The sequence below is a fragment of the Salmo salar genome, chromosome ssa15, assembly GCF_905237065.1.
Source record: "Salmo salar chromosome ssa15, Ssal_v3.1, whole genome shotgun sequence".
Classification (NCBI taxonomy): domain Eukaryota; kingdom Metazoa; phylum Chordata; class Actinopteri; order Salmoniformes; family Salmonidae; genus Salmo; species Salmo salar.
Window position 1 is genome coordinate 57,430,981 of NC_059456.1, and position 18,278 is coordinate 57,449,258.

Genomic DNA, 18,278 nt, shown 5'->3' on the forward strand with positions numbered 1-18,278 from the left:
ACCCTCTTTGTCTCCCTTACTAATCACATAAGAGAGACAAACCTAACCTATCCTGCTATGCATAGCGCTAAAGCCTTGTGTTATTACCTTGTGTCAGACAGTACAGGCACCAGAAACATTTTACAAGTGCATGTTGCCCATCTCAGCTTGATAAACACTTACTTAGATTAACAGGTCTAAATTTGGTGGATGGCTCAAAGTACTTTGAATTAAGCCATCTATGGTTCATAATGCTGGTCAAACAGCACATTATGAACTTATGAATCACAAAGTATTTAGTTACTGTAAGTTCCCAGATTAGTCAATGCAATCCCACTTGGAGCTCACAAATGAACCACATCACTGCTGCCTGTTAATAATGTTGTTAAAAAGTCTTGAGCGTATTTTAACATTCGTAGAGAAATGTTGAAATGCTGCTGTTCTGTTCTATTGTGCTATGTGTTGTTGTTGTTGACTAACCCTTCCCCCGGGTTGTCTCTGTTAGTAACGGCAGTCTTTATCTCGTTCATAGTTCTAATGGCAAGTCTGTGTCATGGTCTGAACCAGGTGCAAGACACCCTCAGAGGGGGGGGAATGTGTGGCACAGACTGTCTGTGCATGTGAGGAAACAGGAAGCCGGCTCGAATCAGACGGCGGTCATCAGGCCCCTAACTAATGCCCCCATCGACCCCCACAGCTGCGACCCACACCACCAACAACACAGCCCTGGCACAGACCCCCACCTCGGCACCACGGCTCTGTACAACCTGGCGGAGGAGGAGGACGAGGAAGCACGCCCTCTCTGGATTGCCCCCCACTCCCACTCTGGAACACTCCACGGGAAGGATTCTTACTTAACCACCGAGCCCTTGCAGGGGGTGATGGTGGACACGCACAGCTCCAATATCCCTGGATTTAACGACACAATGGGTGCCTCTGGCATCCAGGCCAGCTCCACCAACCAACCCCTAGGCTTTACCTTCTCTCAGCTTTCCTGCCCCCTGCAAGGTGGGGCTTCTTTTGGAGGGGAAGACCTCATCTCGCCCCTGGAGGGGGCTGAGGGGGAGGCACTGGACCTCCTACACAGCTACACAGAGGAGGATGACGAGGAGGAGGGAGAAGAGGAGCTGGCTCAGAGTAAGCTGACCCTGGAGGACTCCTTGGCTCTGTCTCCCCCCTCCCCCTTTAGGGACTCAGTGTGTTCTGCCGGGTCTGTTCCCGGCTCCCCCATCTCTGAGTCGGCCCTCTGCAGCCCCCCGAGCTCTGCCTACTCCTCCATCATCCTCCAGGACTTCAAACGGAGCTCCTCTACACTGTGAGAACCACCAGGCACTGACACACACGCACACACACAAACACACCATGTTACTAAGATGTAACATCAACGATTTGATAATTGTTTTGCTTATTTATTTATACATTGCTCCATTTGCTCGGTCATTTGTTTGCTTGGATTATATTATAAGACATTTTATGTCATGGGGGAGTTGAAGTGAGAGAAAATTAAAATAAATGGAATAGTCCAGTAGCAATCATGTTTCTCAAGGGCTGTGAGTCCCCACCAACCTTTCTGTAAACTTTGAGACTGGGATCAGTGCCAAAACTACCCGGCTCTTGTGCCAAATGGATTAAGCAAAGCTGGCAATCACAATGAAGGCTTTAGCTATATGATTTTGTTTTGCTATTGTTGTGCATTTAAATAGCCTATGAGACAAATGGAGGGAATGCTGTGTATAAGGTGCTTGGATCTTATCCTATGATTTCGATGAGATACAGGGACCAAGATCCCACAATGCACTGCCTGTTTGGTCCAATACTGTACCTGTGCAGTTGAGCTCGTATTATTATGTGTAGCAGACACAGCTGGATCAAAATACTCTCTTTGCCTTTTTTCATAAAGACTTAGTCCTCAATAAGAAGTACTCTTCTCAGCTTACCAGTACTTTTACTACTAACCTCATTGCAGTTCAAACATTTACTCTCTGATAATAAACAAACTCTGTCTATGAACCGCAGGGTAGGCTACAGCATAGTATATAAGCAGTATTATGTGTCTCAGACATTGCATACAGGGCACCAAGGTACTGTAACATAATATGATTGAAGATGGAGATTGAAGATTGGGTATTTGCGCTGTATGCAATACTTTGCAACATGGTTTTTATTGTGCCAATCAAATTAGTTTTCCAGTTCTCTGTATTCATGTTTACTGATAAGGCATCTTCAGGAGATTCTAAGATTGTGTACAGTATTTTACATTACGAGTTGGGCTTGATTGTCGGCCACTGTAATGTCATGACATTATAAGTTTTAACACATTCTATGAAATCCTGAAACATGTTTGGTTCACACAGGATGCTATGAAGATGAGATTCTGTTTTCCATACTGTGTGTGTGATGATCTATTTTTTAAATGTTTTGAGGTCACTGTGTCATTGTAATGGAAATATACTCGTGTATGTTTTCAAAGTTTGTAATATTGTTAAGCCATCTCTCATTTTTTTTCACACAGATGGTATGTTTGTAATATCAGTAAATGTTTATATATTTAGAATGTGAAACTATTTATATGTTTTAAAACTCGTCTTACAGATGCTTGTGGAAGAGCTGTGTTGGCATTGATTTAGGGTAACTTTTCAAGTCAGCTGTATCCTCTTGAAAATATTCAGTTGTAAAGCATACCAATGGATAGTTGCTTCTTGTGGTAAGATTATATGCGCTTCAATCTAGTTTAGATTTTGTATTATAAAATTGCAGTTGCATTGGTTTACTTGATCATACGCTTCTTAGTACTTTCTAAGAATGCATCTCCAAAGTATAAAAACACATATACAGTATGTATAGTTCTATAGTATTGTAATTGTTATTACAAAATGTTATATTTAGTCTAGTAGTATAAGTTGTTTGAAGATTTTAACATTTCTTAAATGTAAAGTAACAGAAGGATCACGTTTTACAAGGTCACAGCTAGAATGAGATAGGCCTACATGTTTTTGGCAAGGCGAAAAATGCTGTAAAATAAAAACCTTTTATAGTAAGATGACGAATTGATTGAATGATTTCATAACGCTTTAATTTATAGGGGTTAAGGGGTACATTGAATTGACAGCCCTGCTCAATTTTGGAATTAATTTGGTCCAAATAGGCCCTACCATTTGTTTAAAAGTTTTTGATTGCTTGTCAAATGTGCCTTATTAGAAAATATTATGAGGAGCAATTAAGCTATTGCGTTTGAGCAATGAGCATGAGCACAGCCCACGAGGCGCCGCTCCAAAAAAATTGTGCACGTGTGTCTGTGCCCGTCAGACACACACAAAGCACCCATGGTTACCATGTAAACGCAGGAGGAGGAGGCAAAACTTTTTTTCTTTACTTGGACACTAGAAATTTCCGGGTCCTATGACTCCGTGTCACATGATAAGTGTTTTTGAACAAGTAGTAGGAGGGGAAGTAGAGCACTTTCTACTGTAGTTAGTTACCATATATCCAAACAACACAGAAACAGTTTCCCATTGCCTCATCGTGTGAGAGAAAAACAAGGTGTTGAATTTAAAGTCACTGTCTTTCGGACTTTCACACTATGGCAAGCGGATCGGTATCGGGGTGCAAGGAATACTTGTTCAAAGTCCTTGTCATCGGGGAGTTAGGTGTGGGGAAAACCAGCATCATCAAAAGATACGTCCATCAGTTATTCTCCCAACACTACAGAGCGACGATTGGGGTCGATTTTGCGCTCAAAGTTATCAACTGGGACAGCAACACGCTGGTGAGGTTACAACTATGGGATATCGCAGGTAAGACAGATGGATGCACATTTTCTACATATCAAGACTATTGAGATGCTACAAATGGGCTTACCATATGCTATGCATTGTTTGGTGAAAGTAGCCTGTCCACTTTTTGAAAAGTGCTCGAGTGTGGTGACTGCGCAATTCTAGAGGGGAAGCTTTGAATTGCACACGTGTTTACACGACCTCGCAGTAAATAATGTTGTTAGCACAACAGTAATTGTAATATATATATATATATATATTACATACGTGGGCTTAATACTATGTAAGTGCATATTTATGTGAAAATACCTGTATGGTCTGTTACCCCCATGAAACAATGTTGGTAATGGGCGGGTTGCTCGATAACCCGCCCGGTGGGGAGTGAGGCTGTCGAGAATCGAACGTCAGTCCATTGGCGTCTCATTCCTACATGTTGAGTTACAGTTGGTTATGCCAGACCAGAAAGAAAGCCTGCCCTACTGTCTCAATAATAGCCTACAATCTAGTTTGTGGGATGTTTTCCAAACTAAGTCATGCTTGCCAGCCCGTGGCTGGTCGGTGATGCTATTTTTTATGACCATTGTCTTTCTACTACAGCATATTGGATGACTCATTCATATTCCATTCACCCAGCTCAATGTAACATCGATAGGTTTAGGCTACTACATTAATACTCTAATTTTGCCTATACCCATCATGAGGTTGCTACAACCTAGCCTATGAATGAAAGTTTACAACGTAGGTGCACATTTGAAGAGAAATTTGAGCAATCAAGGGGACAGACCTTGACACATTCAATACCGCCTTGCACTCTCTTTTCTGCATCTAGCTGATCTAGGGTGTAATCATTAGTCCAACAGTTGCAAACGAGAGTTCCTATTGGACAAATTCAGGTATGTTTATCCCGTTTCGTTTGCTTCCATTTTAAGAAATGTTTATCAACAGAATTGGTGGAATGAATAGCCTACAGTACACCCTTGATCACACTCAAACACAGTTCACTTTCATAGCAGCCACATACAAACAGCATGATAATTTTGCTCATTGCAAAGTTATATCTTGCATCTATACTATACGCTCTCCTCCTCACCTTTTCCCTTCGCTTGAAGACTTCAGTGCACAACATGTCAGCGGTCTGTGACCAAGCGCAAAAACCTTTCCAAGCCAAACCTTCATATCATAACCGCTAACCACTACACACAGTCTACATCGTTGTCACCATATTAGCTAACGTCATAGTCAACATAGCTAATAGAATGAACGCGTTAGTAAACCCACTACAATGATGCAGTACAGTCAGCAAGCAGTTTAGCTGTTACACCTGCGGGCCCCGGTGGCAATATATTAACAAAACCAAAAGCTTACCTTGACTTAGAAGAGTTCCAGTGTTCGATAGCCATAGCCAGCTAGCAAACATAGCATCCCTCTCTGTTTGAGCCAAAATTTGATTAGATTTGTGTTTGCGTAGGTTAAACTAGCTAGCTACATTCGCTAGCTACAGTTGAAGTGGGAAGTTTACATACACCTTAGCCAAATACATTTAAACTCCGTTTTTCACAATTGCTGACATTTAATCCTAGTAAAAGTAACCTGTCTTAGGTCAGTTAGGATCACCACTTTATTTTTAGAATGTGAAATGTCAGAATAATAATAAGAGTGATTTATTTCAGTTTTTATTTCTTTCATCACATTCCCAGTGGGTCAGAAGTTTACATTCCTCCTGACAGAGCTGGTGTAACTGAGTCAGGTTTGTAGGACTCCTTGCTCGCACATGCTTTTCCAGTTCTGCCCACACATTTTATATAGGATTGAGGTCAGGGCATTATGATGGCCACTCCAATTCCTTGACTTTGTTGTCCTTAAGCCATTTTGCCACAACTTTGGAAGTATGCTTGGGGTCATTGTCCATTTGGAAGATCCATTTGCGACCAAGCTTTAACTTCCTGACTGATGTCTTGATGTTGCTTCAATATATCCACATAATTTAACTTCCTCATGATGCCATCTATTTTGTAAAGTGCAACAGTCCCTCCTGCTTGCAAAGCACTCAAACAACATGATGCTGCCACCCCCGTGCTTCACGGTTGAGATGGTGTTCTTTGGCTTGCAAGCCTCCCCCTTTTTCCTCCAAACATAACGATGGTCATTATGGCCAAACAGTTCTATTTTTGTTTCATCAGACCAGAGGACATTTCTCCAAGAAGTACAATCTTTGTCCCCATGTGCAGTTGCAAACCGCAGTCTGGCTTTTTTATGTTGGTTTTGGAGCAGTGGCTTCTTCCTTGCTGAGCGGCCTTTCAGGTTATGTCGATATAGGACTCATTTTACAGTGGATATAGACACTTTTGTACCCGCTTCCTCCAGCATCTTCACAAGGTCCTTTGCTGCTGTTCTGGGATTGATTTGCACTAAAGTACGTTCATCTCTAGGAGACAGAACGCGTCTCCTTCCTGAGCGGTATGACGGCTGCGTAGTCCCATGGTGTTTATACTTGCGTACTATTGTTTGTACAGATGAACGTGGTACCTTCAGGTGTTTTGAAATTGCTCCCAAGGATGAACCAGACTTGTGGAGGTCTCCAAATTTTTTTCTGAGGTCTTGGCTGATTTCTTTAGATTTTCCCATGATGTCAAGCAAAGAGGCACTGAGTTTGAAGGTAGGCCTTGAAATACATCCACAGGTACACCTCCAATAGGCTAATTGACATCATTTTAGTCAATCAGAAGCTTCTAAAGCCATGTCATCATTTTCTGGAATTTTCCAAGCTGTTTAAAGGCTCAGTCAACTAACAGGCTGACTACACCGCTGCAAAATAAATGTAGAAATCTACATTATTCAATTATTCCACCCACACTGCTCGCGCGGACCAACGAGCGTCTGCTTTGCCAAGGGCTAAAATAGATGTCAGTTCTATTTGTGACGCAGATCGCACTGCAAGTCCTGCCTGTTCCATCTCGTCATTGGTTTATAGAAGCAGGTACTCGCATGCCATCTCCTCATTGGTTATACCCACGTGGGTGACTGAAAGACGAACGAGGTCTGTGGCCGTAATGCACCTAATTTGTAAAAGTTGCCATTCGCAATATAAAGTCAAGAGAAGAAAAGCCTAGAAGGAGGAGAGATGACTAGAAATTATTTGGTTTACCGTTTTATGTGTGGATTAATTATCGGAGTAGAGGACCTTGTGCATTTCAGGTAAAATAACAACTCAATGTTTATATCCCAGGACAAATTAGCTAGCAAGTGCAAGCTAGCTAGCTAAATTTCCATAAATGTTTAATGCTTTTCAACATGTCCCCAAATTAATGTAATTGGTTCAGAGTTTGTTTTGATATTTTAACCTGCGTGTCGTGGTCGCGTTTGGTGTGGGGGGACAAAATACATTTATGCACGATGGCGCATGTGCGCAGCTGGTTTGGTTTCCGTGTTAGTGTATGTAAACTTCTGACCCACTGGAATTGTGATACAGTGAAATAATCTGTCTGTAAACAATTGTTGTAAAAATTACTTGTGTCATGCACAAAGTAGATGTCCCAACCGACTTGCCAAAACTATAGTTTGTTAACAAGAAATTTGTGGAGTGGTTGGAAAAACAAGTTTTAATGACTCCAACCTAAGTGTATGTAAACTTCTGACTTCAACTGTAAGTGAAAAAAAAAAAAAAAAAATACTATGAAACATAGCCAGCTCTCTCTCTCTTGCTTCTCCTTATTTTTTTAAGACATTAACTTGTCTTTCTCTCTCTTTTGAGTCAATTATTCAGTGCTAGCTAGCTGTAGCTTATGCTGATCCTTTGATTGGGTGGACAATGTGTCAGTTCATTCTACAAGAGCTCTGATGGATAGGTTGGAGGATGTCCTCCGGAAGTTGTCATCATTACTATGGAAGGGGGTGAGAACCATGAGCCTCCTAGGTTTTGTATTCAAGTCAATGTACCCAGAGGAGGACGGCAACTAGCTGTCCACCATGGTTTTACCCTATAGAGTGCTGTTGAGGCTACTGTAAAAAATGATTTGAGGCTACTTTAATCAGTTATTTGGTGACGCGAATATATTTAGTATAGTTTTATCTAAAAAGGATCATCTTTTAATGTTTAACCTGTTGGGGATAGGGGGCAGTATTTGCACGGCCAGATAAAAAAAAAAAACGTACCTGATTTAATCTGGTTACTACTCCTGCCCAGTAACTAGAATATGCATGTAATTGTTTGATTTGGATAGAAAACACCCTAAAGTTTCTAAAACGGTTTGAATGGTGTCTGTGAGTATAACAGAACTCATATGGCAGGCCAAAACCTGAGAAGATTCCAAACAGGAAGCGCCCTCTCTGACCATTTCTTGGCCTTCTTTGTTATCTCTTTCCAAAACAGAGGATCTCTGCTGTAACGTGACATTTTCTAAGGCTCCCATAGGCTCGCAGAAGGCGCCAGAACGTTGAATGATGACTCTGCAGTCCATGGCTGAAAAGCAGTAGCGCATTTGGTAAGTGGTCGATCTGAGAACAATGAGACGGGTGCACGTGAAGAGTCCATTTTACTTTCTCAGTCTTTGAACGAAAACAACGACTCCCGGTCGGAATATTATCGCTATTTTACGAGAAAAATCGCATAAAAATAGATTTTAAACAGCGTTTGACATGCTTCGAAGTACGGTAATGGAATATTTTGAAATTTTGTCACGAAACGCGCCGGGCGTGTCACCCTTCGTTACCCTTCGGATAGTGTCTTGAACGCACGAACAAAACGCCGCTATTTGGATATAACTATGGATTATTTGGAACCAAACCAACATTTGTTATTGAAGTAGAAGTCCTGGGAGTGCATTCTGACGAAGAACAGCAATTTTTCTTATAGTAAATCTGAGTTTGGTGAGTACCAAACTTGGTCGGTGTCAAAATAGCTAGCCATGATGGCCGGGCTATCTACTCAGAATACTGCAAAATGTGCTTTCACCGAAAAGCTATTTTAAAAATCGGACACCGCGATTGCATAAAGGAGTTCTGTATCTATAATTCTTAAAATAATTGTTGTTTTTTGTGAACGTTTATCGTGAGTAATTTAGTAAATTCACCGGAAGTGTTCGGTGGGAATGCTAGTTCTGAACGTCACATGCTAATGTAAAAATCTGGTTTTTGATATAAATATGAACTTGATTGAACAAAACATGCATGTATTGTATAACATAATGTCCTAGGAGTGTCATCTGATGAAGATCATCAAAGGTTAGTGCTGCATTTAGCTGTGGTTTTGGTTTTTGTGACATTATATGCTAGCTTGAAAAATGGGTGTCTGATTATTTCTGGCTGGGTACTCTGCTGACAATCTAATGTTTTGCTTTCGTTGTAAAGCCTTTTTGAAATCGGACAGTGTGGTTAGATAAAGGAGAGTCTTATCTTTCAAATGGTGTAAAATAGTCATATGTTTGAGAAATTGAAGTAATAGCATTTCTAAGGTATTTGAATATCGCGCCACGGGATTCCACTGGCTGTTGACTAGGGTGGGACGTTTGCCCAGAGAGGTTAACTATTTTTATGACATTTACTGAGGAGGATGGTCCTCCCCTTCTTCCTCTGAGGATCCTCCACACAGTTGACTCCCTATCATACGCATGCCAGCTGAGAAAGATACTACAAGTTAGTCATTAGCCAGCAGTTAGTCAGGTCCTTGCGTAATGGCTCTGTGTTTGAGTCTTAAGAGATTAAAAGGGTTGTGTTTATGTGTGTCTGAGGCTTCATATCCAATCACGAGGTTGTGAGATTGGGGTCAGGACATGCACGGTATAGCTGTCGTGAAGTATGTTGTGACGTTTGTTGAATCCACTATGAATGAGGTTGAATTTGAAGCCAGATATAGGACTAGAGAACTGCAAAACCACTCTGAAAAGCCAAGTCTGACACATTTTGGTGGCAGACAGGCAGAGACCGACAGGACAGACAGTTTTCACCAAGACTGTTGAAAGGTTATTGATGGTGTTCTCATCACATGCTGAGACAGGCCATCACAACAACCTGCATGTCTGGAGAGGGAGAGGGAGAGCGAGAGAGAGAGAGCAAACAAACACACTGGCTCATTGTAATGGATGGAACGGAGGGAAACGTGGCTTTCATATGTTGAATGTGTTTGATACCATTCATTCTATTCCAGCCATTACAATGAGCCCGTCCTCCTATAACTCATTCCACCAGCCTCCTCTGGTACAGTGTCTCTCACAGCCGGATTGCACTCTACCAGAGGAGCTGTGAGGGCAAAACACACAGTTCCTCATTCACATTTACTGATGTCATTGCTAGAGACGCTGTAAGAGAAAACACACACTCTCATCCCCACAGGGGGATGACACACAATATACACACACCCTCCCACACACAGATACACTCATCATTCACACCTGTACACCAAGGCTGGAGACGGTGAGGATGACAAGGAGTCAGAGAAGAGAAGGCATAATGGAGTGAAACAGACAGAAAGTGAGAGGTGTATTGCCAAGTCATTAAGACCGGTCTTTAAAGAGCGATTGAATCTGCCGATTTCGCATGTGTTTTTCTGTTATGTGGTTCGATGTGGCAGTTACTAATATTTGTCACCCATGAGACACAATAAGAACAAAGCCAATATCACTTCCTGAAAATAATCAGAATGAATGTAAGATAAGAAATCTGAAATTAAAAATGTGTTTTTTGCAGGCAAGGTTTTAGTCACGCCATTTTACATCTAGCTATAATGTTTTTGGTGCAGTATTTATCAAGTAAAACAATGTGTGACATGTCTTATGCAGTGCTTAATCTGTTAGGAGGTGCCAGAACAAAAAGGGAGCGTGAGAGGGGGGTTACCTGGGGAGCTCTTAGGTACCGGAAAATCTTTATAATAAAGAATTGCATGCATATCACATTTCTGTAGTGGCATAGAGCAAAAGAGTAGAGGTGCTTGCAGAAGTTGCACACATGGAGATTTTTTTTTTTTACAGCCTAGGGTCTGGGAAAAATGTTGCCTTTTTATAACACATTTCGTGCAATTCTGTGTCATTTTACGACTGGAGACTTTAGCTGATCTTTTTTAGTAATGCACAAAGTGATCAAAATGACAGGCTACTTTGACACTGACAAACAGATTCTGAGATCAATAAAAACGACCATGTCTTGAATCCATCAATAGCCTAGGCCTAGGTGTGTGGAGGCACATATTGTGGGCTACAATATGAGAAGGAAATTATAGTCCTAAAAATGCTTTCCAGTTACATTGACTCAACCAATGATATGAAACTCACTTACCGGCGATGCTCTTCGACTATTTGGAAGTTGATAACATATGTTGGTAGTCTACAGACTGATTAGAGAATTCTCTTTTTAGCAGGAGCCATTAGTAGTAGTATTGGGAATTATTTCTGAACAGACAGCGGTAATTCTATAATTTTGGCACATTTAATTCAGTTTATCAGGGATGCTGCAGCACCTCCAGCACCCGTCCCGCGGCTATGATTCTATGTCAATACATGAAGTGTAACGCTGAGTTGGAGGCTCATGTGTATCAGAGCACAGAGTGGAAGAGAAATCCTTGAAAGTGAATCTCATTCTAGTTCTGTGAGAGACAGGCACACGTTGGTCCCGAGGATACAATGTTGCGCAAACCATCAACTCGGGCCAGCCGAACATAAATCAATTCATAGAATGCCCAGCACGTTTTCACATTATGTTTTTTGAGGGGGCAGGAGAATTACAGAGGAGGCAACTCGAATTAACTCTTTTATTCAAATCTTTACAAACAGTGAAGATGGGTACCAGATGGTGGCAAATAGGTTCCGGAAGGAAACAGTCCAAAACTAAAAAGGTGCAGGATCCGGCTCAGATTAAGCACTGGTTTTATGTAAAGAAATCTGATCTGCTGGGCAGGTTGGTCTCACTGTCAGTGTGTCCTGTGGTATGATTGGAGTGCAATCACCGCAGCTGTTTGTCCTGTATTAGTGGGCATTATCAAAATCCAGCCCTCAAGTTCTGACAAACTCTTGTATTTAAATCTCACAAAACTAAGTTTTGGAAGATACTGACTTTATGACCAAAATGTACCTACGTGCACGTTTAGTCAATTTTGGCACTGGAATAATTGTTTCTGACTAACATCGATGTCACGTATGCCGTTTTCAACGAGATAAGTTGGTTCTCGAGTTCAGTTCTGCTTTAAGCCTTTTTAATCGTGCAGAATAAGTGGGTGGGCTTGTCCTCATGGCAACGATAAGGACCAACCAACGTTGAGGCAATGTCGTCCTTACTCTCCCATAATGATTACAATCTCAGATGGAATGATAGTAATCAGGGCCTAGTGGAAAAATGGATGTAAGTTGGAAGTCAGCGTGAGGCCTGGTCCTCGCCCGCCCCCTCTGGCTCAGAATAGCTGCCCTCATCTGGGCTTGTCTGAGCCAGGGACAGGATGATTACAACCATGGGGTGGTAGTGGAGTAAGTAAGCCAGCACCTTTTGCCAAGGATTTAGACATCCTGAGAGAAGGGCCACCTACCTCACTGTTTAGAGGGGGAGGTAAGAAAGGAAATCAATAATGGGGGAAGGGGTGAAAAGAGGAAGAGGGGGGGATAGTCCAACAAGGGTATTGAGTATTTTAGAGTATTTTATTATGCCTTTTTATTTATTTTTAGAGTATTTTATTATGTGGCAATGTTCATAGTCTTTGTTTTGCAGCTTCTCCTTTGCCACTCACTCTGCATGATGCAAACTTCTGTTGGCCCTAGCTGTCTCGTAACGACCACCATATTTACTGTATCTCCGCCAGAGAAATGTTAGGCCAGCATTTGAATGGACTTCTGTGGAGGTTGGTCCAAGCCTCTTAACAACTGACTGGTGAGACTGCCAGTGCCTCCGTTGCCGCTGCCACGTCTAGCTTGGACAGTTTCCATGGTAACCCACCCACAGATAGCATCTCGACAGAGACTGTAGAGGAAACTCTGGTTGCTAGGGCACAGGATGATGAAGAGTTTCTCTCTTTGTCGGTGTTTCCATCTGTTCCCACTTTCATAGACAACTCCCACAAGGACCATGGGGAAGAGAGATGGACACCTAACCATTGTGTGTCTGTAGAAAAGATTACTTTCCCTCTCGGAATAGCAATATGGATCGCTGTACACTAAATGCATTTCAAATATATTCAATGAAAGTCATTGGTACTTGGAGTAACATTGCATAAGTTCTTTGATAGTGGTCTCACAGGGTCTTAAGCAATACTTCCTATTTTATTTTGCTTGGGGTTTTATATTAATAATGTGGAAAGCCAAGTTGTAAATGTACTGGAATTCCCTAATGATCGTCTCTCCTCCCTGTTTTGTTTTTGTAAATATTCTAGTTTTCCAGACTTGGCATTCCACTTCAGGAAGTGATTAGAAAATGATATGAGAATCTCACACACAAAAACTAACCATGTTTACCAGTAAATGGCCAACCTGTCTTGACTCCTTATTGTCATTGCAGTCTCCGGCTCATTATTGTAGCCTGCACCGTGAGACACTTATACCCTTCGTCGGAATGCTAATTAGGTTACAGAATTTCTCAATTACAGCACATGACTCGTAATTCTTCCCATAAGCTCACTGTGTTATCCTGTTCTTCCTTAACAATGTTGAATCGCTGCCTACATCGAGGTTGTGCCATTGGGGTTAGACCTTTTTTCAAGACTGCCTTGGAGGTTACAGTAGAATAGATAACAAGCCGTCTGTTGTCTAACCATTGAACCACATGGCTCTAATGGCCGAACATCTCAGCACAAACCACAATCCACAATCATCACTATGCTGTACACGTGCCTGTGCGTGTGCACGGTAGTGTGTGTGTGTGTGTACTGGGCTAATTGATCCGTTTAATCAATCTCTATGGCTGTGTTTACACGTCTTTTTCACTAATTGGTATTTTGACCATTCAGATCAGCTCTGAAAAATATCTGATGTGAAAAGATCTGATGTGATTGGTCAAAATACAAATTGGTGGAAAAAATATCAGAATTGAGCTGCCTGTGTTAAACGCAGCCTAAGAAGCGTTTCGACTTATTCTCTTTCCCCTGGGAAGGTGAGGGCTACTCCTACAGCATAGCAACGCTTACTTATCTACCACACACCATCTGAGTGGCACTGAATATTCAGCCTTAAGCTCACAATCTTATTTTAGGATGTCAGTGAAGAGATCAATTTCCAATAGCTTCCAATGCAGTGGAACTTATTATGTCTATAGGTGAAAATCATTGGCTACTTAGTTTCATTACCACAAGGATGCTCCTATCCAGAGTAACTCCAGAATTCATGTCATTGTCAACATAACCAGTATGTGTGGCCCATGCGGGAAATGGACCTACAACAACCTTAGTTTTGCCAGCATTGTGTTGATTTATAGTGAAAACAGACTTTTTAAAGTTCGGTATGTACAGCATGTGAACCTGTTTCCAGGTTGGTAGTGAGGACCAAGGAGTGAAACTCTCTAAGCTCACTTCATTTTTCTTCCTCTTCTCACCACTGTGCAGAAGTCAATTACGATGTTATGAAACTCAAAACTGAATAATGTTCCCTGCAACTGGCCAGATCACAAAGCTGAAAACCACATCATTTGTCTTCAGAAGATTTTCAGAAAATCTTAATTTACCATTCCTCTTTCATCACTCATCAACAAATAGCTGACATTTTGAAAATATCAGAGCACTTGTTCTGTCAATAATTGACTCCATTGACTACCCAGTTCATTCGATTCATACTGGAAACCATTTTCCCGCAAATGTCAGGCTGACCCTGAGCCTTAAGTGTTTCTGTGTGGAGCCTGTTGATTGAAATCCAAGAAATATGTCTGGAAAATATTTAAAGTGAGGTTCTTTTTTCTGGGTTTTTATTTCTTCTTCTAAGACTTCTTCTAATGAATCTCTGGGCACCAAAAGGCCTGGAAATGAAAGCCTTATTTCAACCGATCCTCTCTCCTTCCTACTGTGCCGTGTCCCCAGTGAATTCACCTGGGGTTAAACCGACTAAATTTAGACCCTCAATTACTGAGCAGGTCTGTAGGCTCCTCAGTGTATTCACTCCCTCGCTTACACCCGCACTGCAACGCGCCGCTCAGTTTCCATACATGGCTGGATAAAGTACCTATAATGAAGTAAAACTTCAGGGGGAAAAACTGCCATCACAGTTCCTGAAACTGCTTTCTGTATTCCGTGTTTAACTTGGCTGCAGTGTATACTAGTGCTGTAATGTGAGGTGTGCTACTCCTAATTAGTTATCTTTAATTGGATGAAGTGTGCTGTAACAATGTCCATTTCTGTCGTGAGTAACTTAAACCCTTTCAGTGGAACACTGAAGTGATGGTCTAGAAGCCTGGCTGGCTGGCTGGGTGTGATCCCAGCCAGGGGTCTTCCCATTGAACCCCCGACCTAAAGATTCAACTTAATTGAGATACGCCTCAGCCAACAATCACTCACTGGTTGATTGACCTCAGCAGTCTTGAAGGTTCTATAAACTCTTCTCCTGGAAATTATTTTTGGAAGATGGGGCTCCACCAGAATCTGGTTCCTCTCATGGTTTTGTCCAGTGCTCATTCCTGTAATTTAATGGACCTTTCAGGGAAATGTAAAATTGTTAGGGTCAATTGTGTTGGAATTTTCCCACCGGATTGCCAGACATACAGATGAAATGCTTTAAAGCATGACTTGTCAAATATAATTTTCAGTTTTAGTTGTGTTTGAGGTATACGTTGAAATTAACTAAGGAACAGAATGGGTGATTTAAGATAGGATTTTGATCTGCAAGCTTCAGTTGACATTGAGCATGGATTATATGTAGTCAATAATATGAGGATGAGTGTCCTATCTGTGCGAATTCTTAATCAATGCAGCAGGCACTTGTTTGGCGGTTCAATATCAGCAACCAGGTTTCCATCCAACCTTTTTTTTTTTTTTTATGCGAGTAAAGTACATGTTTCATAAAAAAATTCAGACCTGATGGAAACAGCAAATTTGTCGGTAAACATTCCAGATGTCGACAAATCAAAATACATTAGACGGTGGGATGTTTAGTTGTCGGTAAAATTAATTATGCGATAAACAGTGGTGGAAATTCCTTTTTTACGCAAATATTGATATAATAACCATCATATTGATATGTAGTCCTCCCACTATGACTCGGAAGCATGACGTTTTTATTAGGCTACAGATTAAATAAATGATGATGAATTTCACAGGGTGGCGAAAGTGCACAGTGATGAGCTTGATGCTCCTTTTCATTTAATATCGAGGATCTTATTCAGGTGACATGATAATTGATGCTTGGCTGCTGTTTGACATCGTGTATAGATGATAGATTTTTCTATTGTGTTATTGACTTTACGTTTGTTTATGTGTAACTCTGTGTTTTCGTCGCACTGCTTTGCTTCATCTTCGCCAGGTCGCAGTTGTAAATGAAAACCATTGTTTTCAAAGTTTAACAAACCGTACAATTCTATGCACAAGGACTACTGTACTTTTAACAATTTGCACAGAAGATTTTACAAAAACACATCTATTAGAATGCAGATGCAAAGTTTGTTCATAGAATTTTGGCAACATCTTCCTCAGAGTTTTGTGTCACGTTTTCCATAAACTCAACGATGTATGCAGAAAGAATGGGGGCTCAGCTATGATATGACACTTTGAAATGATCTCTTTTGGTTATTGAACTACAGTAAGTGAGTGGATTTACACCCGGTAACGGAATCGTGGTAACGAAATTTCATCATGGGTCCCTGATCTGTCCTACACAGAAAATAATATGAATGTCATTCTCTTCATGGTGATGTAACCTAAATAGGTACACAAAAATAAGTATACAATATCCTCCTTTGCATCTTTGGATATTATTCTACTCACTGGCTATTATTCTAATGAGCTCTGACCCCAAACAAGACCAAATTTGGTTGGACCGGACCAAATCTGAACCTAGCATAGACTTCTATTTTTCAGAAGTTTGGGCATCAAAGTACAGCACAGTAGTAGTACAGTGGAGTACGTTGTAGTATACTCAACTCTAGTGGTCCTCTACTATGTACTGTACTGAACTCTACATTTACTCTGTTTTTGTACTGTAATGAACTATACTCTACTTTTCCGTACTGTACTGCGCTGTCCAAACTTGTGAACCCAACTGTGGTTTGTGATGACTATAATTTCCCGTTGTAGACAATTCAATTACGGGAATTCCGTTTTTTGGGGGGAGGATTCCGTTATCGATTTGGTAACAACGTTTTTAGTTGATAGTGGCATCCCAGTGGTAATTCCCCTTGCTTTGACTTCAAATCATCACTCGATTTCTAGAGAGAATGGGTTCATTATCGAGGAGGCAGATTTCTTTCTAGGCTTGTCTTTTTGGATTTAGAGTGAGAAAAAGTGGGTCAAGATCCGTTTATCATATTTGGTGGGGAAGGGGAACCACAATGAAGGGGAAAATACCACTCTCACACTCTAAATGCTGCATTAAGACTCACTCTTACACTCTAAATGCTGCATTAAGACTATTAAGACTTCTCTTTGACTGAGATACTTTTGCCTTTGTGAAACACTGAGAACCCTCACTCAGTTTGATATCCATGTCTAAATCATTATTGGTAAACTGGGCTAATTCTCCCCAAACTGGCACCTTTTAATTGTCTCATGTGAGTCTGGCGAGATATTTAGTGGAGTAATATCAGAGGCAGTCCTTGTTGTGGTGGACTCAATGCCCTGGCTTATAGGACCAGTGGAATATCCTCTCACAGGTCTGCCTGTGTGAGTACAGAGGGAACAGGCCCTGCTTTGATGTCTCATTAGCAACACTCAAAGGCTTACTTGCTGTCACCCCTCTCCTATAGGCCTACTTCAATGTTTTGGACATCAAGATGTGTTTGTTTTTCCTTGGACCCTTGCTGATGTGTTATTTTTGGGCTGTAGCTGAATATCTACATTGTGTCACTCATTGAGCATTTCAACCAACAGCCTTCTGTTTACTAACTCCATAGATACTACTAGACCTACGAGGTTGCATTGTGGACTGTACCATTGCGTTACTGACCAGATTCCTTTCACGTCCCCCATGCAGGTCAGGAGCGATTCGGGAACATGACGCGGGTGTACTACAAGGAGGCGGTGGGAGCATTCGTGGTGTTTGACGTGATGAGGGGATCCACTTTTGAGGCAGTGTCCAAATGGAAGCACGACTTGGACAGCAAGGTGAAACTGGCCAACGGGAGCCCTATACCCTCAGTGCTGCTTGCCAATAAGTGTGACCAGAAGAAAGAGAGCTCCAACAACACTTCCCTCATGGACAACTTCTGTAAAGAGACTGGCTTCCTGGGCTGGTTCGAGACCTCAGCCATGGTGAGACACACACACACACACACACACACACACACACACACAATAAGACTATAACATTTTTTACATTTTAGTCATTTAGCAGACACTCTTATCCAGAGCGACTTACAGTAGTGAATGCATACATTATTTTTCTGTGCTGGCCCCCCGTGGCAATCGAACCCACAACCCTGGCG

At 41.5% G+C, this 18,278-nt stretch overlaps 2 protein-coding genes across 7 annotated transcripts in view; both read left to right on the forward strand.

Annotated features, from left to right (window-relative positions):
- LOC106571779 (metabotropic glutamate receptor 1) overlaps positions 1–3,017 on the forward strand; it is a 68,749-nt gene extending 65,732 nt beyond the window's left edge. For 3 of the 5 annotated variants that reach the window (XM_045695887.1, XM_045695886.1, XM_045695888.1), the window contains one exon: positions 512–3,017. In XM_045695887.1, coding sequence (XP_045551843.1) covers positions 512–1,298 — 787 coding nt within the window. In that variant the 3' untranslated portion in view covers positions 1,299–3,017. The remainder of the gene's footprint in view (positions 1–511) is intronic. The other 2 variants (XM_045695890.1, XM_045695889.1) reach the window with 2 other exon arrangements.
- A 367-nt stretch (positions 3,018–3,384) lies between these two features.
- The window catches only part of LOC106571778 (ras-related protein Rab-32), a 45,419-nt gene continuing 30,525 nt past the window's right edge, over positions 3,385–18,278 (forward strand). The window contains exons 1-2 of one of the 2 annotated variants that reach the window (XM_045695891.1): positions 3,385–3,773; positions 17,828–18,105. In XM_045695891.1, the coding sequence (XP_045551847.1) occupies positions 3,560–3,773; positions 17,828–18,105 (492 nt within the window). In that variant the 5' untranslated portion in view covers positions 3,385–3,559. The remainder of the gene's footprint in view (positions 3,774–17,827; positions 18,106–18,278) is intronic. The other variant, XM_014145231.2, reaches the window with a different exon arrangement.